Raw genomic sequence first — 25,773 nt, forward strand, 5'->3', positions numbered from 1 at the left:
AATAACTAAACTGATTTACAGGGGAAAAACTATAACTGTAAAGCCTGTATAAGCTGCTAAAAATGTGTTTGAAGAAAGCATCAGAATAATAACAGTATTCATTATCTATGGCAAAGTGACAGTGTATTAGAAAGAACGGACTGTGTTAAGCGAAGAGGTGCATGCTATGTCTTAGTTATTTTCACCAAGTCTTTGACAGTGTTTAACAAAACTATAACTGCACATTGCTATATTCGGGGTGAGTGAGGTGTTTTCCCAGTATCTGAAGTTGTCCAAAATGCTCATATGTGGTAACTGATATTTTCCATGGTCATACATATAACAATGCGATAACCAAGTTAATTCTTTTTGAAGTGTAACAATTATTCATTTTTCTTGAGCAAAATTCTATTATACTTCTTAAATATAAGTGATGATGGGTGAGCTTCAAAAGAATCATGAAGTGTTTTTCTGAGACCCCAGAAGTTCATCTGCATATCCAGACTCTGAGTCCAACCTTCTATTAGGTGCTAAGCACCTTTAGCTCTTATTGAAGTTAATGGAGTTTTCTTGACTAAGGAATGAGTAAACCTGAAGATCTGATTTTCCAATACCTTGTGCCTTGCAAAATGGTATTAAACACTAACAGATTACTGTCTTGCAGAACCCCCTCTGGCATGTTAGATTGGTATTCAGACCTCCTACATTGTTATAGACATCATAAGGCTGTTATCAATAGCCCCAAGACTCACTGTCTCAGCAGCATGACTAGATTTTACATCCAAACTCAGTGTCTCTCCATCTGGTATTTGGATCATCCTGAATGGCTACAGCTTTCCAGAAAGTTGTGGGCCAGCAGTGCCATGTGCACATGTTCATGTCAGAATGTAGACCTGCAGAGCTGATGTACCTGAAGGGCCACGGTTGCTGATAAGTAACCTTTCTATTTCCTCTTTCTCACTCCATTCCTACATCTCTCCTGTTGCTAGGCAGGAGATGTATTTCTCCTTTCTGTGCCCCTTCTCCATACTTACCAACTTCGTGCTCATGGAATAGGAAGGGGGGCTATGTTTGATGCAAATTCAGTAGGGGATTTCCCCCCTTTTCCTTATTTGTATTTCCTCACCTTACCAATGTTGGAGTGTCTTTTTCCTATCAATGATCTCAACTTATTATCATATATGTCAATTTTTAATTATGGCCTCTTGTGATTAGTTATCACATTTGTTATTTCTGTCCAAACTGGTTATTTTGGTGCTTTCCAAGTTGTGCTGTACCTGTTAAGTTTAAAAGAATATGAACTTAGGAAAGGTCCTATGCCAACCTGTTTTAAAGCATCTTCCATGTTAAAGGTTGCAGCCATATATGGACCTTATGCTTTAGCTCATCACCATCTATCTAGGTGAAAGATCCCAAACATATGTTTGCTAACTTTGCCTTAGTTCAATATACAAGATGTGGCCTGCAGGTCCCTAGTGTTACAGCCAAAATATACTCTAACCCTATAAACCTACTATAATAAAACAAATAATCAAACCTACAAGAAAATAAGAAACTTATAAGAAAAGATATATAGGCAAGCAAGCAGGCTAGCCTTAGATGTATCTCATGTACCTATTATGTACATCAGTTCATTGCCAGGACACTTCTGTGGTTGAATTATTTACCTGTGGTCAGAACTTCACCTTAAACTCTATTTTCAGCTCCCCAAATACTTGGGGTTTTCCATTGGGCCATTTACCTGTGCAAAGTTTATCTGTTCGAAGTTCATAGGCCTCAAGCCTTATCCTAACTTGCTGAACCTAATGTCGTCTTACAGGATATAGGGCTTTGGGTTTCTTGCATTACTGCTAAATATAATGCAAAGCAGTAAATACAATAAAGGCAAGCTAGCCCACTGGGTTATAGGCAGGAGGCGCTGGAAGGAGAGGGCGGAGCGAAGGTGGGAAGAGGTGGGGCAGGAGTGGGAAGAGGTGGAGCCTTGGAGGAAGAGGTGGAGTGGGGTGGGCCCTGGAGCAGAGCGGGAGTCAAGCATCCCCAGGGAAATGACAAAGTTGGTGCTGTGGTGAGAGGGGAATCTTGATAGCAGATATTTTCCTTGCCTTGGTGGATAATGCTGAGCAAATGAGTTTCTTCCACAACACTAGTGCTTAGTGTCTCCCACACCACATTGCTTATGCCACAAGCATTCCTGTGCCGCTTGTGGCTTGTATTTGGGAACTGATCTTCTAGAATCCATGTGTGGAGTCCTGAAGCTCAACTGGTTGAATGGTTCTGGCTTATGCCAGTACTGAAGTGCTTGTAAAGTGTTTTGGGTAACCTTGAATACTAAAGGATGTGTGAAATCACATTCTTTTCTGTTCTACCAGATATTTGTACTGCCATAGGGTTTTTTTGCATGTGGGATTTGTAACAAATAGTTCAGAGTAAGTGTATTATCAGTTTATTGTTATCTGAGGCATTTCAGTGGATATTTCTGTATTTGCTTAGTTAATAAACATTTTTTTAAAAGGAAAGCCCATGAAAATACCTTTTCTGGTGCCAACGCTGATTTGAAAGATGACAAAAAGAAGCACATACTAGCTAGACAGAGCGTGTTGAAATAATGAGTCATTTAATTATAACCAAAACAGATCATTTGAAACATTCCTCTCTACATAGAATTTTTTTAAAGAATATACTGATAAGGTTGAAATAGAAGAATCGGGGCAAGGGAATGGATATTTCATTTTCATCTCTGCTATTTATATTTTGTGACGTATTCTTAATTCTGACTAGTAACTCGTTTTATTAGTGTTGTGATATAAATCATCAGTCAATCTCTAAGTAACTTGACACACAGAAAGAATAAAATCAACCTTCTTATACTTTTTCCATAGTAGATTTGTTAATTTGACTATTCACTGTGGAAAGAAATAAATTGAACTGTTCAATATTTTTGTATCCTTTACTTGCATGCTTTCAATCTGTTGCCACCATCAGTTGGCTGCAGGCTACAAGATAATCATGTCTAGGTGCAGAGAGATTCTTTAGGGAATTAAAAAAGAAATGAAAAATTCTCTTTGGATTAGAAAACAGATCTGGCAAGTAAGATTTAAATTACGAGTCTCAGTCATGCTAAAGAGCACATTCGTACAAATATTTGAAAAGCAGGAACTGTGTTTTTAAACCTTTTAATGCAATAAAAACATTATTAACAATGGGTTTCAGAGTAGAGCCGTGTTAGTCTGTATTCGCAAAAAGAAAAGGAGTACTTGTGGCACCTTAGAGAATGCATCCGATGAAGTGAGCTGTAGCACACGAAAGCTTATGCTCAAATAAATTTGTTAGTCTCTAAGGTGCCACAAGTCCTCCTTTTCTTTTTATTATTAACAATGAGGTTCAGTAGAAGTATGTGTTGCTAAATAACAGAAATGGAGAAACATCAGTAGTTGACTCACCACCATCAGATAGATTTGGATGTCTACACAGATCATACAGTATGTATGCTGTAGATCCTCATTTAGAAGCAGTGGCTTCTATTAAATTTTAATTACATCCCCTGTGACTTTAAATTGAGGACGGCTTCCATTCCATTTAATTACTTTTCCCTGTAGCTTGCCTGGTAATCAGCTACTAATCAAGGGCATCTTCTGAACAACAATATAAATGTGTGTAATTTTTTTGTATTTATTGTCATATCTTTTTTCCTGTCTGTCTTTAGACACTGAGTGTCAGATGGAGCTATGCCAGTTTAATCCAGCTGAGGCTCTGGCCCAGCTATTTTAGCCGGCAAGACTCAACAGCCCATTTTCCCACCTGACTGCATCATTGGAACAAATTTTTACTAGGGAAGATTTGTAGGATTTAGTGTGCTTAGTTTCACCTCACATGTACCTAAGGCTTGTTATGCAAGCTCTGAAAATCTGTGTGTTCACATTAACAGCCTGTGTCAAATGTCAGCGAGAACTGCAATCCCTCCAGAGGCTGTATTTAAAAATGTGACAGGGCAGAAACGCTGATATTTCTTTTGTAACGTCTGTACTGTGTGAAGCATCTGTTCCACTGAGAGGGCCGTGTTGGGTAATTTCTCATGTCCCCCTTCCTCCCTCACTCTTCCATGAGGTCTCTCAGGGTTCCATTTTTTCACCCTCTAGTTCAGTGTGTATGTGAGGCCACTAGTGAGACTTTCTGAGCCACAATGCCATCAGTACGTTTGCTGACATTTCTATCTTTCTCTTTCATTCGAATCAGACAGCGCAGTTTGGGGGCAGTTTCTTTGCTTTCCAACCACCTGTCTGAGACAGAAACCTGGATAAGAGTGAGCTGTCTAAGGCTTAATCCAGAGAAGCCCGAGGTGACGATGGCAGCAGGAAGAACACCTAGATCATCTGATGTGTTGTGACCTATTCTTTAATGGAGACCACACCTCCACCATTGCTAATTATTTTCCTCTGCCTTATTGCAGAGGTTTGCAATCTCAGGGGTCCTTCTGGACCCCTAACTGCTCTTGGATTCATATGTAGAAGCAAAGTTCTTCAGCTGCAGTAAGCAATGGTAAGATGTTGTGTGTTGAGACCTCCACACCTTTCTCATCTTCAGTCCAGACTAATGCATTGCACTTCATTTAGAGCCAGGATACAATGGTGATGGACACCCTATAAATAATTAAATTAAAACAAATAATAAGTGAGATTTTCAAAGGCAAAATCAGAAATTAGGCATTCAACTTCCATTGACTCCCAATGGGAATCAAGTGCCTAACTGCCTTTGACTTTGAAAATCAACCCTCTAAATGTCTGCAGCTGGTTAGGGGTAAAACCCCACTAAAATATTTAAGACAATAGGCTTAGGAATATATGCAGAGATATCCATTTTTCTTTAATATTATAAATTTGCTTTTAGGCAAAGGAACATAGCTAATCACATTATGATCAAGAGTGAAATAGAGTACAACCACAAAAATTCAGTATAGTTTGAATCACTATGTCATTGGTAAGATTTAACGGAAATTTTTGCCCTAAAAAAAGAAAAAAGAATGTAACACAATTTTTTCTTCAGTGAAATGGTTCAAATATTAAACAAAACTCAACGATCCAAAACATCCTGCTATCTAGTGACCCCACAAAAATTCTGCTGATTTTCAATGTGTATTCCACTATCTGCACACTGCTAAAACAGTTATAAAAGGAAATGGAGGGAAACATTTCAGTACAGGATACACTGCAAACCTGATCATAAAGCAGAGTGGGTAAGGTACCTAATAAATAGGAGAAATGAGAACCAAAACATTTCTTGATTGAGGCAGTAGTTAAGTCAAGAGATAAGCTTATTAGTTCTCTTCTTCTGAGAATTCAGGGGAGCTAGACTGACAGGTTGTAAGGCTCTTTTCCAGCATGGTTTTAGCAGAATTATTATGCTAGATAATTTATTTATATTATGGTCACGTCTAAAGGGCCCCAATCATAGAAGTGAAGCTAGTCAAAAATTTTCCAACACAATAGTGTTCTGATGAGCAAGAAATCTGATTGAAAAGCAGGTCTCTCAGAAAGTGACTGATGTTGAAGGAGAAGCAAAGCAAGTGCCTCATAATATTGAGCACCTGGACCCCGATGCCCCCCAAACTCTCCCCTGTGTGCAGTGTGACTTGTCACTGCCTATCACTCAGGCCTGTAATGTGGGCATCATCTTCACCTAAGAACTCTCTCTAGGTTCTCACATCCAGGCTATGTCTAAAGCTTGCTGATTCTTTCTGTATAACGTCTCTAAGATATGGTCTTTCCTATCCATCCGCACAGCTCTCATCATCTCAATAACTGCAGCATCCTTTTCTCTGGCTTTGACAAATGCAGTCTTGCCCTGTTCATATCCTTCAGAATGCTGCTGCAAGGATCATTCACCTAGACCGTTGCTTTGACCATGTCACCCCTCTCTTTGGATCCCACCACTGGCTTCCCCTTCTCTATTATATCAAACATAAGCTGCTTGTTTTCGCTTTCAAGGCCCTTCACTGTCAATCCCCACCCTACCTATCCCCTCTCATTCATTATCGACTGCTTCTGCTCAGCCCATGATGTCAGCTTCCATTGCCCACTTGTTAAAGTTTCAAATAAGAGCCTTCATGCTTTCTCCCAGCTTCCCATCACACCTGGGAGATTCTCCCCATAAACATCCTCAAAGCTACCTCAGTAGCCTCCTTCCAGTTCCTCCTTAAAACTATCCTTTACCAGGTTGCCTTTAAAAAACTTGACAATGATTAGGTAGCTGCTGCATGGTTGCCACTGCCTATCATGCTAACCACTATTATATCATTGTTTCCTTGTACTCTCCCATTGGTCTGTCTCTATCTGCCTGTTGTCTTTGCTCTTATACCTAGATTTTATGCTCTTTGGGGCAGGGACCATCTTTTTCTTTGGTGTTTGTACTGTGCCTAGCACAATGAGGCCTTCTCCTCACACCCCAACCCCTTTCACCTTATAAAAGCAATAGCAACCTCAGTGCAGGCCATTTCCTGGGATTAAGGGCAAGCTGTCGCAAAGGTGTGCTTTCCTCACTGGATCTCCATTAAAAGCACTCCTGATGTGCAGTACTGTATGATATCACTGTGGTTGGGAGCTCAGATATCCAGCCAGATCCAGCTTCCAAATACGTTCTTTGTTGTGGAATGGAAGTGTTTGTACTACCTCATTAATAATTTCAAGAAATCTATTATCAACATTGCTCAGAGATAAATTGCATCCTTGCAAAGTGTCCGCAGTTGGCTTGGGACAATCAATGGTTTTCACATAATAACCTCTACATGTAACTGACTGTATAAAATGATATAGGTAGGCTGACATTTTCAGCTAAGAAGAATTGATGAGCAAGAAAACAGAGGGACAGATTCTGGTCTCAGTTACACTAATGTAAACCTGGAGTAACTCCAATGATTTTGAGTGGAATTATTCTGGGTTTACTCTGACTTCAGAATCTGTCAAGTGTATTCTTGCTCATCAACTGCATCTGATTTAAGTGGAATTACCATGGGTATATGTTTGTGTAACTGAGATTAGAATCTGGTTCACTATGCAGTATAATAAATACAATGTCATTTCAAATGTAAATAAAACTAAACAAATAACATATTCAGCCTGTCATATTTCCAGAGAAATAAATTTACGTGCATTCACGTGTGTGTACTTCTATTTTCAAATGTTATTTGTATAAATCTATTTTATATTGTGCTGAAAATGTATAAATTATTTCCTGGGGGCAGATCTTCTGCTGGTGTGAATGGTCATAACTCCACTGATGACAATTTACAACAGATGAGAATTTGCCCATGTAGGTTTTTGGATTATTTTGTATATCTAGAGGGCATTTTAACATTTTAAAGGCAGAGAATATGACAGGAACACTGCCTGTTGAGCTGGCTAGAAAACCCGAAATGAAATAGAATAGAACTAGTTTTATTTAAATGTTATTTAAAATGTCTATAGCCAACTATTATAGTTTTTTACATTTCTTATGGTATCTCTATTGAGAAATGACCTTCATTAAGATGTGACCTTTATTAAAATATGCTAATTCTAAATGAGAGATGAAAGTCAAAGTGTTTTTAAATTTAATTCATTCTATGTTGTCTTACTGAAATGGTTAGTTTGGTCTTGATCCTGCTCCCACTGAAGTAAATGATAAAATTTTAATTGACTCGGAGTAAAATCAGGCCCTTTTTCTGTATCCCAACAGACCCTATAAATTGTAAAAGCAGCAAAGAGTCCTGTGGCACCTTATAGACACCTTATAGTCCTGTGGCACCTTTAACAGACGTATTGGAGCATAAGCTTTTGTGGGTGAATACCCACTTCGTCGTTTGCCGCTTTTACAGATCCAGACTAACATGGCTATCCCTCAGATACCTATAAATTGTGTTCACCAAGCAATAAACAGTGACACAATCACCTAAAACATAACATTGTTTTTCTGAAATGTATTAATGTCCCAAAATACAGATGGTGACGTAAACATAGTGAACATAACAGTGATGTTTTTGGTCTTTCATTTTCCTGTTTATTTAAAATAAAGAGCCAGATCCTCAGCTGGTATGAATTGAGTCACTCCACATTTTTCATGGCAACTTTACAAGTTGAGGATCTGGCCCATAGACTTTACCATATAGATTATTCTATGTACCTACACAAATATATATGCCCTACCTGGCACTTTGTCTCTCGTCAGGATGGCTTTATTTTGTCACCAAAACAGGGCATTTTTACCGCCAAAAGTTGCATCGCAGAGTGTATGTATTCACTCTTTTGTTGACAAAACTCTGTAGTGTAAACAAGGCCTTAATTTTTTTTGTGAAACTGGCAGTACTGTAGCACCACATTTTAAAACCTGACTTGTTGACTGATTGTTCTTGGGAGTCTTAAATATCCATCTCATTGTGATGACTAACCTGAGATTTTAACTCAGTCTGTACTGGAAGCATTAAACACACGCACACACCCACATACACACACACACACACAAAAAACTGAGAAAACAATCCATTTAAGAACATCAGAACAAGTCAACACAGCCACTCATGTCACTACGTTTGTGTCAAGGCTCTATAATGTTTGACAGATTACTTTTGATCATCTCTTCTTTAGATGACTCTATTTTATTTTTGTAAAATAAACGGCTAAATGTATTGTCATCCGTCAGCAGGTGAATAAATTGCTAATATTCAGTAAAAGGTTTTTGTTCTTCAAATGTCTAGACAATTTTGATACAATATTTCAACAGCTGAAACAGAAGTCGACTTATATGACAGCAACAGTTTGTGTTCAGTACTCATACAATAGGTGTATTTAAAAGAAGTTGGAGAAGACAACCTAGTGGTTTAAACAGGAAACTATTTAGTGTTGTGAAATGAAGAGACTAAAAGTGGAATACTATGTCTGCATCTCTGTCTTTCTTTTCTCTGACAGGTTGATAATGTATGGCTTTGTGAAGGCCATGATACATGTTGGCCAGTTAAAAGGAGGGGATTTTCACTTCACAGACTGTTTATTTTTTGGCTCGTTGATGTCTGCTACAGACCCAGGTAATGGTTTAAATTTTTTTTTTAACTTTTGGCCACAAAACTGTCAAATGTGGAGACCAGAATCTAATGTTTCCATCTGCTTGTGCTGATTTCACTCCACTAGCTGTTAAATAGCTGATATATAGTCTCGTAACCAGAAATGTTAGGTCAAAAGAAACATTTCACTATGTGGAAAGATTCTTCTCTTATTTATGTTAGTAGTTAGTTTAATTGTGCTTGTTTAGTCCACAAACTTTGAAATGTTGAAATGGACCAAACTCTAGAGGATGCCTCCCAGTGTCACTAAGGTTTAAGGAATAATAATTCTAGAAGAAAAGGAATACTTGTGGCACCTTAGAGACTAACAAATTTATTTGAGTATAAGCTTTCGTGAGCTACAGCTCGTGTATGCTCAAATAAATTGGTTAGTCTCTGAGGTGCCACAAGTACTCCTTTTCTTTTTGCGGATACAGACAAACACGGCTGCTACTCTGAATACTAGAAGATATATCCTTCTGTTCTAGATATGCAGGGTCAAATTTAGCATTGATGTAAGTGAACGTACCCTCCCCACTCTCGTCTTCCTCCCCCTTTTTAGGTCCTGATCCAATTCTCAATAAAGTCAATAAGAGTCCTTCTATTGATGTTAATGGAAGTTAGATCCTGTCCTTAATTATCAATGTGCTTGTAGATTTTCTAATTGTAGATACCTTAATTCCTGATAGGTTGTCTATTGCATATGTAATAATATGTGTAATATAGAAATGGGCCAGAACTAAAGCCCCAGGTCCACACATCCCTGAACTTTGGGAAAGTTCTTATCCAGATCCAAACTTTGCAGCGCAGACCAAACTCGAGTAATTAACAACCAATATTGCATGTAATTTAATGCCTACTTACATACAGTACCTAAACCATCTCCAACAGCTCTTCCAATATTCAGTTTTGCCTTGTTCTCTCATCCAGTTTCAACATTTCAGGCAGTGTTATTTGGTCCCTTTAATTCTATCCATGCATTTTCAATTTCTCAAAGAGATGGAAATTTGAATTAAATGCTTAATTGCTTTAATGATAGACGATGCTCATTTCACTGTGGTGTAGGACTTGTTAGTGGACATAAAATAGAATGTTAACCATTAAAAACTGTACTAATAGGAGAACTTATTCTACTTCTTATTGTTCAAATACTGGACCTTGATGTGTGCTGCTAGACTAGGAATGAGAGTGGCAATTTGACACATGATAATTGGTGATCTCCTAACAAAAGAAATTATCTAGTCAAGTGTTATAGAAATAAGATGGAATAATAAATCACTAGCTGAGTGAAAATTGTATTTTCCACCTGATTTTTCATCAGCGCATTGGATTACAAGGTGTTGTTTTTTAAATAAATTGATTGTAATTGCCCTTGGTTGTGAAAAGAGAGTAAGCCTAAGAAGGTAGTAAAAACTGATCTGTTGACAAGGCAGAAGTTGCTTCATATGAGCTTCTTATTTATCAGATCAATGACAAAATGGAACAAATTGTATATTATATGTGAAGAATATAGCTCTTGGAAAGGTAAACACAGATGTGCAAGTTAGAGGTACAGAATATTGTGACGTAAGTGTTGAGAATGGGAAGACAGTGATATAGCAGTCTAGGACTTGTTTTTTGTCTGTTGCTTTCTCATACATAGTTTTGTATAAAATTAGTAAAGAGGAGATTCTCCACTATGCAAGATGCTTTCCTACTGAACTTGCGTTTGGACTTGGACTACCACTGTACTTGTGTTTGGACACACTGGGGAAAGCGTTTGAGGGTCTTGAAAATATACCTAATAGAGATTTAATCTGGAAACACTGCAAGCTGCTGTAGAGATTTATGAAAACGTGTTCATCTATGAAGGAAAAACTGTAATACTGAGAATTTCCTGAAATACATTTTAATATTCTTCACTGCCTAGATTTTTTTGTTAAATTCCCCTAAAATTTCTGCAATTAGTTTTGGGATACCTGGGAAATCCCCTCTAGTTTCTGGAATGTAACCACACCATCTCTGCAAAACAGCCTTTTTATTTTCCATAGCCCTTAGAAAACAAGTTCTGTCTGTCCCTATTGAATTTTTCATTCTACAAAATATGTCTTCCCCTAACAATGCTTTAGAATTATCAGGAGAAGACAATGATGTTCCAGGCAAACTGTCAGATGGACATTTTACTTTGAAAAGCACAGGCTTCTCTATGCAGAATTCTCCCTGCTGTGCTTATATAAATATAGTTTTAAACACCAGAGTTATGTGAATATTTTTTTATAATGCTGATCAAGTGGCATAATTTATCAAAAGTCAAGCAAATCAGATGTAATGGGAGGTATCATCTATTCTCATTACAGAAGAACATAATCAATCAACTGAGAACTCTTGTGATCAACTGGATAATTAGTGTTATTACAGGTGCAACTTTAAGTACCTCAAGTTTTGTGACTAACTAGATAAAATATTTCAGTAATGTTGAAGTATTAACAAGAGGAATTTAGTCCTGCTTCCCTGCTTTTCTTGGCTGATCTTGCATTATTAAAAATGTTACTTTTCTTAATTTATTAAGCTAAATACATTGCATCCTAACCTGCTGAGGGTTTCCGCTATGATTATATTGTTATTATTTGTATGAAAAGAAGAAAAAGGGGGTTTCCTTTTATTAATTTTGGGTTTATACTGTCTTATAAGACTTCCTAAAATAATAGAGCAGATTATTTTTTAATATCTCATTTTATAATTCAGTATGGACAAAGAAGGCATTCAGATTACTGAGCACAGTTATGTCTGAAGCAACCCCTCTATGCCACATTTATACTAGTTACATTATTCAAACTTATAGAGTGAGGAAATATTCAGGCCCAGATTCTCAGCTATGATTCTGCCAACAGTCCTACCGGGCTGATGCAGCAGCTAGGAATTATGGGGGTGTATGGATTCCCCAATAGAGTTGGTTGCAAATATTTTCATAGAAAGTTTGTCCCTGTTTTTTGTCATTTCAAAATTCAACACATCAGCCACCTCCTCTATACCAGCAGCAGGCAGGTGGTGACTTAGAAGCTGCAATGTGGAAACTTGTCCTGAGCATCAGAGATCCCTAGCAGTTGAGATCCCCATACAGTAGATTATTTGTAACAGTGTCATAGGATGGGTCATCTGCAAGGACTGAATTTGGGACCTCTGGATCTAAAAGCATGACCCTCTACTGCTTGACAGATAGTAGCAGACCCATAAACCTGTTAAGTGTCCAACTGTAAAAGGGGAACAAAGACTTGCACACAGGTAATGTAGCTCTACACCGCCTGTGATCCCCATATGCCATGATGATCTTCCCTGGTCTAGATCACCCCTCTTTGGGGTTATTTTCCACAGGCACTCTAGTGCTGTGCAGCTGCACTGGGCCTCAGTTTATATAGCGACACAGTTGGAAATAGTTGATTCAAATAAGTAAGTCTGAGAATATTATTCCTATCAGGTGAAGAAACAAAAATATCAGTCTTCCAAATACATATGTGTCATATAATTTAAGATCTGCTGTGCTTACAAGTGCATCATAGACGTAGAGTACCCCATCTACCATAGTAAAGACTACATATCCAGGCCTGCTTCCCCTCTTCATTGTGATGAGATGGGTGAAACTCAAAGTTGCATTCAGATAAATATCCAAAATTCCTGATTATCTGAACTTCATGTTGGGATATGCCCTCAATGTGAGTTAACCCTCAGTTCTTCCACTGGACACAATCCCTCAGCAAACCCTAGCTCCTCTTTCTGCTAAGTCTCCCTTCAGCAGTAGCACCCTTGGTGAGATCCATTTTTTCATCATCTGGTGGCCGGTCTTTTTTGAGAGAGGGCTGTGCAATTCACCCCATTGAAGGAGGACCCTCTGCTAGAGTGAGGAGAGGACCCCATGGCCTGTGCTGAAACAGTCCTGCTATTAGGGATAAATTAAATGGTAAAGGAGTCTTTGTATTGGTGAAGGTGCAAAAGACATACCAAACTGAATTGACTCTCAATAAAAATTTGAATTCATTTCTTTCTTGGCCAGATTAATTTGTTTATATTTAGTTTCTATCAACAAAGCAATCTAAATGTTGTACTATAAAACAGACCTTAGGCATTTTATTGGATTCTGGCAAGGGACATTCCTTCTTGTGTCTGAAATTCTCCTTGGCCAATTTATGATACTAAGTTATAGCTGAGTAGCTTTGTGATGGATGCATTTCAATGGTTCAGAAATTTGTTTAGGTCAGATAAGTGGTTATCTGAAGCTGATATCCATCTCCTTTGTTCAAAATAAGGCCAGAATTCTTGAAACAGTGGGCTCCCAGCATTGCCAGACATTTTGATTTCCTTTCTTGTGATATTTTAGCTGTAAACAACGAGAGAACAGTTTCCTTTCAATATTAGTGCACCTCTGCTTCTGCTCCTGGCCAAAGCCAAGAAGTGAAAATGTTGGAAAGTAAGTGAAACATTAACCCAACATATTCAAACCTTGGTTCTATTCTAATTTGGGGTAAATTCTTACTCAGTTGTATCTGATTTTCTAATCCCAAATGAAAGTTTCAATAATTAGAATCTAGAAATAATTAGAACAAAAAGCTGAGTCCCAGTTCTTTGCTCCCTTACATGGGCGTGTAGTGGCTCAGTGCAGGGACCCTCCCACTCTGGGTCCTCGGGAGGCCACCCCGCCTTACTACGTCACTGATACGTCGGCCGCCATGGGGAATGAAGCGGTCTCTGCTCACAGCTGGGGCCCAGGCCTGGGCTCAGGCTGGGCGGGAAACAAACAGTCAATTGGTGGCCCCAGCCTTGGATCAAGGCAGGACAACAAACAGTCTGGGGCTCAGGCCTGTGTGCAGGCCAAGCAGCAAATAAACAGTCAGTTAACCCAGGCCCTGGATCAAGGCGGGGAAACCCAGAGTCTGAGGCTCAGGCTTCTGGTGTGGGGAAGGGGAGACTGCCACCCCCGGGTTGGGGTGGCAGGAGGGACGCAGACCAACCCACTCCACTGTGTTCCGGCCCAAGGCCCTAGCAGTGACAAAGAACTTTGTTACTGGGTCAGCGGGGATCCATGCCACAACATGCTGACTCACCCTCTGTCATCGTTGAGGCCAGAGGGGTCTGCTACCCCTGGGCCACTTCCACACTTCCCTTCTTGGTGTTGCCATGAGGAGGGGTCGAGGTTGATGATGGCTTCCAGGACCGCAAGCAAGTCTTTGGTGGTCTGATCTGTCGGTGGCCCGGGCCAGCCGTCTTCTCCCTCCGGGGTCAGGACTGATGGCAGTCTGGGCGGTCAGGGCCAGTTGTCTGCTTCCTCCAAGTCTGAATCAGGTAGCAGTCCCGGCGGCCCAGGCCAGTCCTCTGCTCCCTCGGCACCCTCTGCCGCTTCCCAGTTCAGGAGGCCACGGGAGGCATCTGGTCTCTCCAGTGGTTGCCTCCCTATTGAGATTTCTGGGCTGCCTTTATATACTTTCTGCCCCTCCCACCCACTTCCTGGAGGAGAGGCAACTAGGCCCTGGTTCCGCCCACTGGGCTCAGTGTGGGGGTCCTCCCACTCCGGGTCCTCGGGAGGCCACCCCGCCTCACTACAGGGTGCAATTCTCATTGACTTCAAAACTTGGCCAGTATTCTGCCTCATTAACAGAAGTAAGAAAAATTAGTCAGAGCAATGCTCCAATTCTGTATACTCACAATTGGATAATATGAATGCCATGGGTGTTCACATTAACAAAATGACTTGATCTTTGCTGTAACCATAATAAAATGGGAGATTTGCTGGAAAGTGCTGCTTTAGGGCTTTGTCTTGGGTGCTGTTATTAGCACACTATTGTATAATGACATTCCAGTCTAAAGACATTTTATTTACCCGTAGCACTTTAAAAGAAAAAACTTTTGACATTTAAAGCATGAGAAGCACATTTACCTCCACAGAGGTTTGCTGAAGCAGAACTATTTCAAAGCTACATGAACTCCCTTACCTTTCGTTATGTTGATAATCACAAGGCCCTTTTCTATTTGGAGTTACTATGGTTACAGCTGCACAGAAGATGTGAGTTGTACTGTGGTGTGTGGGGATTTTTTTTATAAAAATAGATATTAACCATCAGCTAGAGCAGTTCTGGCACCTTACAAAATCACCACATTGTGTGTTTAAAAAGATAATTCATAAAAACAATGGTAAGATATTTCATAAACGGTGTGTAAATAATGTAAATTTAAAATATCTTTGTAATTAAAATGTTTTGTTGTTGCTTTCTCCCTTTTTCTCATTGAGCTAAGCCATGAGTAGGATGGGTGACTAGCAGTGTCAGGACTCTACAATTAAAATGGGAGCTGTTATTTTTAGAGAAAAGCCTTTTCTGTATGGGTGGTTTAATTGGGTTGTCTCTCATCTTATTTTCTTCCAATTTGTCATTGAACTGCCTGTTAGGATCTGGGCTTATCAGATATGACAGATGATTGTTACCTTTGTTATAATCAGAAGATTAAGAAGAGACAATGGCAGCCCCTTTGATCATTGTTTCAACTATAGGTATTTAATATTTCATTTTATATATAGTTTAGTTTCTTTTATTTTGATCAGATCCTCTTTTTTCTAAATCACATATACTGATCTAATTTATTTTCTGGCTCCACTTTCTGGGTCTCCTAGTTCTTTTCAGCAACAGAACAACAAGAAAGTATTGGATATTGTTAGTCTGAATATTGCTGTGATTTCTTGACATTTCAAGAATGTTTTTACAGGAAATTAATTATAGAAAGTTACAGGAAATTAATAGCAAGCGTAGCTGTTCCCATGTACGCCAAAAATATCCTTTATAAACCAACTTAATAGACACCTGTGTTGACTTGGGTAGGGCCAGGATTGTGCTAGATTGAGCATTTGCTAACATGTCACCTCAGGCCATGAAATACAGAAAAGAGAGAACCAGATTTGACTTAGCTCAAATACTAAGAAATTCCCAGACACTTCATCAGCTTAGGTTTCCTGTCACCGTATTTTTTAACAAAGATCATCAGTGTGTTGGGAATCAGGACATTAATATGTCGTCTGCACTTATGGCAGTGTTTTTTACTTCATCAAAAAAGTATTTCTGTGCAGTTCTCAAGGCAATATCTATATCTATCTATCTATCTATCCCTCCACTTATACTTACATGGCTATCAGAGAGCAAAATTTCAATCCTGAAATATGCTAAGTTCTTTAAGCAAAAGTAGTTTGACTTTTGCATACTCACTATAAAGTATTTGGGGATGTACCTTGATTATTTATCATCCTACATAAAACCCAGCTCTATCTATTCTTAAATGTCTTCAAAAAGCAACACAGTGTAGCATCTAATACCATGTTTTACTTCTAAGTATAAGATAAAACTATGGCGTCACAGATTTACTGTGATAACTGTTGGCAAATGACTTTTTAAAGGAGATCATTCTACATTCTAAAAAGCATTCTCACTGTAGTATAATTTAAAATATCATCTCCCAGGTATCCAAGTACTGATAAGTTATTTTAGTAGGTCCATGCATCATCCTGATTACTACTTACATGCACATATGGTTTTCTGAGTAACAGCCGTGTTAGTCTGTATTCGCAAAAAGAAAAGGAGTACTTGTGGCACCTTAGAGACTGACCAATTTATTTGAGCATGAGCTTTCGTGAGCTACAGCTCACTTCATCGGATGCATACTGTGGATTCTACACTTTCCACAGTATGCATCCGATGAAGTGAGCTGTAGCTCACGAAAGCTTATGCTCAGATAAATTGGTTAGTCTCTAAGGTGCCACAAGTACTCCTTTTCTTTATATGGTTTTCTGTAAGCAGCTCACAATTAATCCTGTGACCTGCCATCCAGCAGAAGGACTTTGTAGAATGAGGGAAAAAGAAGTACATGCTATAAAAATAGATATATAAATCTCACATTAACTCCTGTTCAAATTATTGCAAATTCTGATTCAAAATAATCATATAGAATATCTTTGAGTCCTTAACCCAGGTCAATATGAAATCCAAGCCATTGTAGTTTACAGCTCCAGAACTCCTAGCTGAGAGACTGCTAGAATCTATCCTAGGCTAGACAACAATCTGGTCATCTACACTTTTAAGTCTTATCTTTTCTTCTTCTCATATTTTGAGAGAGCTTGTTGGTGTGGTGATTTAATGGCTGTAATGTTTGTTTTGATTCTTCTCTATCCTTTTATTCATTTTGTTTGAAGAGGTGCTTAGAGAGATTTCTCTGTGCAGGCCTGGATTCTTGATTCCTTACATTGGTTTTATCTGGGTTTACTTGTCCTTTAAAGCTGGTGGCAGAATCCTCCAGGACCAACATTAGTTGTTCTCAGGGGGCCTTCCTGTGCGACAGAGGGCACAGTTATTTCATAAATTCAAAGGCCAAAAGGGACCACTGTTGGCATCTAGTGTGCTTTCTGGTATAACACAGGCCCTAGAACATTTCTTAGAGCAGATCTTTTAGAAAAACATACAATCTTGATTTAAAAATTCCCCGTGATGGAGAATCCACCACAACCCTTGGTAAGTTGTTCTAGTGGTTAATTACCCTCACTGTTAAAAATGTATGTCTTATTTCCAGGAAGAATTTATCTAGCTTCAACTTCCAGCCATTGGATCATGCTATACCTTTCTCTGCCAGATTGCAGAGCTCATTATTAAATACTTATTCACCATGTACATACTGATAGATTGTGATTAAGTAACTCCTTAACCTTCTCTTTGTTAAAATAAATAGATTATGCTTCTTGTGTCTATGGCTGTATGGCATGTTTTCGAATCCTTTAATCATTCTTGTGACTATTCTCTGAACCCCCTCCAATTTATCAACATCCATTCCTGAATAGTGGACACCAGAACTAGTCAGAAGTGCCAGCTTGAGATTCCCCTGTTTATACATCCTAATACACCAGAATATTATGATATCCTAACGTACCAGAATATTTCAACAATCACCAATCCCTTAGATCATTGTTTTTTACACTGTAGTCTTGTCTGCTTGGAGTTCTTTGTTAAAATGTCCCACCACTGTACTAGTACTGGTGCAGCTCCCCCGGGTGGAAACAACAGCCGTTGGCATTTTTACTAAGAGGAAGGTTAGATGGCATAGTGGTTAATAATGTTGGCAGGCAATCTGCAATGGTGAAAGATTGTAATGACAATTTCATTGTAAACCCAGCCTGTGAGACTCTTCCCTAAGGAAATTCCAGACTTTTCTAGTGTATGGTCAAGTCCAGGGGAAACAGGGGAGAGAGGGGGCACTTGAAAATGGCAAAACCGAGCCTAGCCCTGAATGTTCAATACCAAGTATAGATGGTGGCTTCTTGCTTGCTAAGTGGAAACGGGACAGCAAGAGAGAACACACTCCCCCATCCAAAAACTATCATATACCTTCCAATGCAGCAGCATTTTCATTATTTCCCAGTAAGATTCCTTTCCTTTCCTTTGTTTCCACTCCTCATTTATAAGTTGCTTTATTAGGGGAAGTCAAAGTGGTGTATGGGAACTTTGCTTTAGAACAACATTCCTATGTGGAACTCAGGATCAACTAGAAATACAGGTGCACATGGGTTAAAATCCACACCTCATCATGCAGCTCTCAGCATCAGCTACTACAGCTCTTTGATTTCATGCCCAGAATAAGGGAATCTTTCTAAAAACCCACTGATACTCATGAAGGAACTGAACAGACATTGAGAGCTCATTCAGTGCTCATTTCCTCTGGTTTTCTATCTCATGTAGGCTCTCTTTTTGCAGTCTCACAGCCAATTGTTACAGGGTCTCTCCTCTGATGTTGGTACCAAAGAAGCCCTATCGGTATTGGATCTGGAGTTTAATAAACTTTGAGGGAGAAGCGGTGGAGTCAGTGTGGCAGTTTGTGATTTAGGAAAGAAATCCATCCAGGTCACTAAGGGCTTGTCATTTAAAATGCTACAGCAGCACATCTCCAACACTGCAGCTGCACCACTTCAGTGTAGACACTTCCTATGCCTGTGGCAAGGGTTCTCCTGTTGGCCTAATTATCCACCTCCCCAAAAGACAGTACCTAGGTTGACAGGAGAATTCTTCCATCAACCTAGTGCTGTCTACACAGGGACTTAGGTTAGCTTAACTGCGTTGCTCAGGGATGTGAATTATTCACACCCGTGAGCAACATAGCTGTAAAGTTGACCTAATTTTCTAGTGCTGTCTACATGAGGACTTAAATTGGCTTAACTACGTTGCTCAGGGATGTGAATTATTTGCAACCCTGAGCAGTGTAGCTGGGTTAACCCAGTTTTCTAGTATAGACCAGCCCTTGAACACTGTTGGAATTTTCCTCTCCCCTCACTATTCAGGGATTGCTGGGAAATGCTGTTCTATGGCATTCAATCTATAGCCTTGGTTCAGGGACAGGGCATGTTGCAAAAAGGGTCTATCTAAACTCTGTTTCAGAGTAACAGCCGTGTTAGTCTGTATTCGTAAAAAGAAAAAAGAAAAGGAGTACTTGTGGCACCTTAGAGACTAACCAGTTTATTTGAGCATGAGCTTTCGTGAGCTACAGCTCACTTCATCGGATGTATAGCATATTGTGGAAACTGCAGAAGACATTATATACACACAGAGACCATGAAACAAAACTTCCTCCCACCCCACTGTCCTGCTCGTAACAGCTTATCTAAAGTGATCATCAAGGGAGGGCCATTTCCAGCACAAATCCAGGTTCTCACCCTTCCCCCCGCCTCCCCCACAGACACACATACAAACCCACTCTCCTGCTGGTAATAGCCCATCCCTCTTTGAAACCTCTCTTTATAATGCGCATGATAATCAAGGTGGGTCATTTCCAGCACTAATCCAGGTTTTCTCACCACCGCCACCCCCCCCCCACACACACCCCCCTCCAAAAACCACACACACAAACTCACTCTCCTGCTGGCAATAGCTCATCTTACAATGTGCACAGCAATAATCCAAGTTTAACCAGAACGTCTTGGGGGGGGGGGTTGTAGGAAAAAAAAAAAACAAGGGGAGATAGGCTACCTTGCATAATGACTTAGCCACTCCCAGTCTCTATTCAAGCCCAAATTAATAGTATCCAATTTGCAAATGAATTCCAATTCAGCAGTTTCTCGCTGGAGTCTGGATTTGAAGTTTTTTTGCTTTAAGATAGCGACCCTCATGTCTGTGATTGCGTGACCAGAGAGATTGAAGTGTTCTCCGACTGGTTTATGAATGTTATAATTCTTAACATCTGATTTGTGTCCATTTATTCTTTTACGTAGAGACTGTCCAGTTTGACCAATGTACATGGCAGAGGGGCATTGCTGGCACATGATGGCATATATCACATTGGTGGATGTGCAGGTGAACGAGCCTCTGATAGTGTGGCTGATGTTGTTAGGCCCTGTGATGGTGTTCCCTGAATAGATATGTGGGCACAGTTGGCAACGGGCTTTGTTGCAAGGATAGGTTCCTGGGTTAGTGGTTCTGTTGTGTGGTATGTGGTTGTTGGTGAGTATTCGCTTCAGGTTGGGGGGCTGTCTGTAGGCAAGGACTGGCCTTTCACCCAAGATTTGTGAGAGTGTTGGGTCATCCTTCAGGATAGGTTGTAGATCCTTAATAATGCGATTTGTGCTGGAAATGGCCCTCCCTTGATGATCACTTTAGATAAGCTGTTACGAGCAGGACAGTGGGGTGGGAGGAAGTTTTGTTTCATGGTCTCTGTGTGTATATAATGTCTTCTGCAGTTTCCACAATATGCTATACATCCGATGAAGTGAGCTGTAGCTCACGAAAACTCATGCTCAAATAAACTGGTTAGTCTCTAAGGTGCCACAAGTACTCCTTTTCTTTTTTCTTTTTATCTAAACTCTGCCTTCTCTTCAGATGTGGAAGAAACATTGAAAGAGCTGGATAGGCTAAGAAGTCGCTCCCAGAAGAAGGGGCAAGTGATTCATTATTCTGTTGATTTCTTCATTATTTTCATGCATTTTAGGTTATGTCTACACTAGCACTTTTGTCTGTATAACTTATGTCGCTCAGGGCTGTGAAAAAAAACACCCCTGAGCGACATACGTTACACCGACAGAAGTGCTGGTGTGCACAGCGCTATGTCAGCAGGAGATGCTCTCCCACCGACCTAGCTACCACCACACATTAGGGGTGGTTTAATTATGTCTATGGGAGACCTCTCTCCCGTCAGCATAGAGCGGCTACATTGGTACAGCTGTGCCACTGTAAGCTCTCCAGTATAGATATGGTCTTCATTTCATTTGACTAGACTTGGAGTCAGATCCCTCTAGAGAGGGGCTCTGATAACTTCCAGAAGGCTGGGGGAGGAAGATACTTGAAAAGGAAAAAAAATTGTTTGTTTTCTTGGAAATAACTTCATTGGTGTGGATCTTTGTTTGGTTTGGCCTGCCACACCTATATAAACTTTGCTGTTGGATTCTTGGTTACTGTTTACTTTTCCTATTACTATTTCCCAGTTTCTGCATTTAAGACCTTGCCAATAACTTAATATTGGAAGTGGCAAATGCTTGGTTTCACAGATATGGGAGACGGAATCATTTTCTATGGAATAGGGCATCCAGAATAGTACTTCAAAGCTGCTGTGTTAATCTGGATCATGGTACATAAAACCCCATAGGAGAACTGAACATCATAATTGGGACTCTAAACTAATACTAGATTCCAAACACTCCCGTTGCTAACACCTGTTGAAAAATCCTTTTAGCGCTGGTTTCAGTTCTACCAATATTCTGTACATAAGGTCCAAAGTTCTAGAAAGAGAAAAAAATCACCCACACACAGCAAACGTTGGTTTGTGAATCTTCAGTGGTAGCTTTAGTGTAAAAATTCCCTTTTCTGAAATGTCAGATGTAAACCTGAAACCCTGGGGGCACTTCTAAACTTCAGGATTCCTATGCTATGAAGATTTAGTCAATTGTACAATTATGTACCAGAATGTACCAGTGAAGCAAATGCAGTGAGATACTGCATAATTTTCCAAACATACAAATCATTAGGAAGCTTTATATTAAACTTTTGGTTGAAAGGGAAACCTCTGTTTGTTTCATGAAAACAGTGAATATGAATAGTAATACAGAGCATATGCACAATACTTTTCACCCATAGAACTCAAAGCACCTTACAAAGATGTGTCAGCATTATTATGCTCTGTTTACAGATAGGGAAACAGAAACACAAAGTGACTTGCCCAACATCAGTTTCCTTCTGTCCCAAATTGAATGAGTTATTTCATCAGTAATCTCAAAATATAAATACAAGTTTTTAGGAAAAAAATGTTTAAATTAATGTCACTGAAGTTCTTTATAAACATCAAAGAACTAAGCCTCACAATCTATTTGGGAGATGGGTAAGTATTAACAATGTCTTGTTCATGGATAGGTAAATTGAGGTTCAGATCACACAGAAGGTCCTTTGGAGAGCCAGGGATCATCCCTGAGTCTCCTTACCTCCAATTCTGTGTTTTAGTCACAAGACTATTTCCCTGATATTAGGGGTAATCAAAGGTATAGTTTTAGTTTGTGTGTGACTGAAATGTGGCAGGGAGGGAGTGGTCATTTCTAGTTCATGTAAAGCATGACTCTTAAAGTTATTGCTGGATTTAGGGAACTGGTGTACTTAAATGTATCCCTTTTCTAATGTATTTCATTCAATTAATGGGCAAACTGTCATGTTATATTGTTTAGATGTTAAAACATGCTTATCAAAACTCGTTCCCTTTCATTTAGCTCATTAGCTATTCTAAAATTATGAGAATAACAAGCTTACTTTGCTCTGTATGTTTCCTTCTAGTGACAGTTCTGGCTATTTTCCACGAGCTGCATGTGGATACAGATCTGTATACCCTCCTTTTTGGAGAGAGTGTCCTAAATGATGCTGTGGCTATAGTTCTCACATAGTAAGTACAAACATCTGTAATCCTTAAACAATGAAATAACTCTGAATTGTCTTGGTAAATAGCTCTCTCCAGACAAATATCAATGGAGAGTTTAAAGATTGCATTAAAGGCATAAACTTCTGGAAATGTAATTGGTGCATTAAGTACTCAATTTCCAACGTTAATGGGATATGTGTGTCTGAACTGCCATTTTTGGTTGTGAATACTTAGCCCAGAAAGCAATAAATGTTTTAAATGTGTATATTAAATCTGATTAATGTTCTACTCTAAACAATGTGTCTGAATGGAGTTGTGCTACTAGATCCTGTAAACATGGGAGGTTTGCCAGATTGGAGGCAGAAGTTCAGGACCAGAAGCTATCTCATACTCTTTTTTTCTGCAATCTATTGTTTTCCGAGGCAAAACCACAAAGCAGTGCAGCATAGTACTGCTTATCTCCCTGTGTGTATTAAAAGCAGCAGGCTTTCAGCCAGTAAATGTAAGATAATATTGCATAGCACCTTTCATTCCCAAGGATCTTAAAGCACTTCACAAATGATGGGCTACATTTACCCTGGGTTTATGCTGCCATATAAACACAAATGCTAAGTACGTGATTAGAAGGTTCCCAAGTTGGCTTCAACTGCCATGTCTGTCACAGCCTATCATTCTTTGGACCATTGCTAAAAAATTAAAACAACCACCCCACTGCACACTCAGAATGTGCTCTTCAAAGTTTCATAACTTTGCCAAATCAAACCTGATTTTCATCAGCATGCCAAAAGATACTTCTCCTCAGTGAAGACTATTTTCCTGCTAAATGTCTTCCTTGGACACTACAGCTGTTCAAAGACAGATTACAAGATTTTTTTTTTGTATTGTGAAACATTTTTTCCCCTCTCTCTTTATATTCAATAACAATTTAACTTATTTTTTTCCTGAAACTATCCAGAAATATTTAACAGGCAGTTACCAAGTCTGGAAAATTTACAATCATATAGATCAGGGGTGGGCAAACTACGGCCCGGGGGCCATCCAGACGTTTTAATCCGGCCCTTGAGCTTCTGCCAGGAAGTAGGGTCCGGGGCTTGCCCCGTTCTGGTGCTCCAGCTGGGGAGCAGGGTCAGGGTCTTGCCCACTCCATATGGCTCTCGGAAGCAGTGGCATTTCCCCCCTACAGCTCCTACTCATAGGGGCAGCCAGGAGGCTCCGAATGCTGCCCCCACCCCAAGTGCTGCCCCCGCAGCTCCTATTGGCCGGGAACCACAGCCAATGGGAGCTGCAGGGGTGGTGCCTGTGAACAGGGCAGTGCGCAGAGCCACCTGGCTGCACCTCCCAGTAGGAGCCAGCGGGGGGATATGCCACTATTCCTGGGAGCTGCTTGAGGTAAGCGCTGCCTGGAACCTGCCCCTCTGACCCATTTCCGTGCCCCAGCCCTGATCCCCCTCCCACCCTTCGAACCCCTCAGTCCCAGCCCGGAGCACCCTCCTGAACCCCCAACTCCTCATCCCAAACCCCACCCCAGAGCCCACACGCCCAGCTGGAGCCCTCTTTCAACCCAATCCCCATTTCATGAGCATTCATGACCTGCCATACAGTTTCCATACCCATATGTGGCCCTCGGGCCAAAAAGTTTGCCCACCCCGATATAGATAAAAGATTTGAAACATAAGCAACTGAAAGTAGGGGGCTAGTACAAGAATATTCCAGCAACCTTAGATATTACTCTCACTACATGCTCTAGCTATATTAAAATATGAAAATAACTGACAAGTGAGTGAACAAGGCCCTGGTTCAGGAAAGCAATCCTATTCTGGAATGCAATTAAGCACGTATTTAACTTCTGTTGACGTCAATATAAGTTATGTGCATGCTTAAAGTCAAGCATGGATAAAACTAAGCACATGTTTAAGTCTTTCTTGAGTCTGGGCTATAATGCAGCCACCTCTGGGATGGAACACAGCAACTGTCTGATAACGCACAGCAATACTACTCAGAAGTGCTTAAAGGACAAGGCATGTAGAAGAATTTCATATCCTGTTTAAATTGTAAAGTGAGTTTTGGTGGATAGTATGTAACGAACCAAACTGGGGATTTTTCTCCTTTGTTATGACAGCTTGTTTTCACAGCCAGTACATAATTCTTGCAAGATATGTAAGATTAGTGTTAATACTCCTATTTAATTGTTCATTATCTAAATACCAGTCCTCTTACATTCACCTACACTTAAGCTCTCCTTTTGTTTTCAGAGCAAGAACTACATTTCCATCTACTGTCAAGGGTGTGAGCGCACAATCTGATGATTAAATGTAGCACAGATGTCACATGCAGTTAAGGTAGTCAGAACGTGTAACTTAACAGAGTATCTATTGTACCAGAAAACAAAATGGACAAAGGGAAATTTAAATCAGAGACTAGAAAAACTGAAAGAATTGTCACAAAATAAAAGCACACAGTTAAAATAGGAATCTACTGTACTAACAAAACTTATAAGAAATACTCAGATGGTAAAGTCTGGGTTTCTTTCTTTGATTCAGTTTTATTTGAGCTGAGCTAGTGCAGGATTTCCTAGTGAATAGCCATGTAACCCTTAAACCTAGAAGCAACTCAAACAAACAAACAAACAAACAAAAAAAGCCAGAATCTGTAAAGTATCATTCGTTTTCAGCAGTTGGACTGCCAAATCACATATACTTCTTCAAAGGTCAAACTCTGAGGAACCATTAAATACAACACAAATCTCAAAAGCACAGCAATATTGTATAGTCCACAAGTCAGGAGTTTCTAACACCTCCTCTTTTCCCTGTACACAAATACAGGTCCTAGGGTTTAGTCCATATATCTGCAAG

The 25,773-nt window shown here is 39.8% G+C and overlaps 1 protein-coding gene across 1 annotated transcript in view; it reads left to right on the forward strand.

Moving 5' to 3' along the window:
• Positions 1-25,773, forward strand: part of SLC9A9 (solute carrier family 9 member A9) — a 309,971-nt gene that overhangs the window by 71,824 nt on the left and 212,374 nt on the right. Inside the window, exons 5-6 of the mRNA XM_074963818.1 lie at positions 8,913-9,028; positions 22,840-22,945. Of these exons, the coding sequence (XP_074819919.1) occupies positions 8,913-9,028; positions 22,840-22,945 (222 nt within the window). The remainder of the gene's footprint in view (positions 1-8,912; positions 9,029-22,839; positions 22,946-25,773) is intronic.

Source organism: Natator depressus, chromosome 9 (assembly GCF_965152275.1).
Source record: "Natator depressus isolate rNatDep1 chromosome 9, rNatDep2.hap1, whole genome shotgun sequence".
Classification (NCBI taxonomy): domain Eukaryota; kingdom Metazoa; phylum Chordata; order Testudines; family Cheloniidae; genus Natator; species Natator depressus.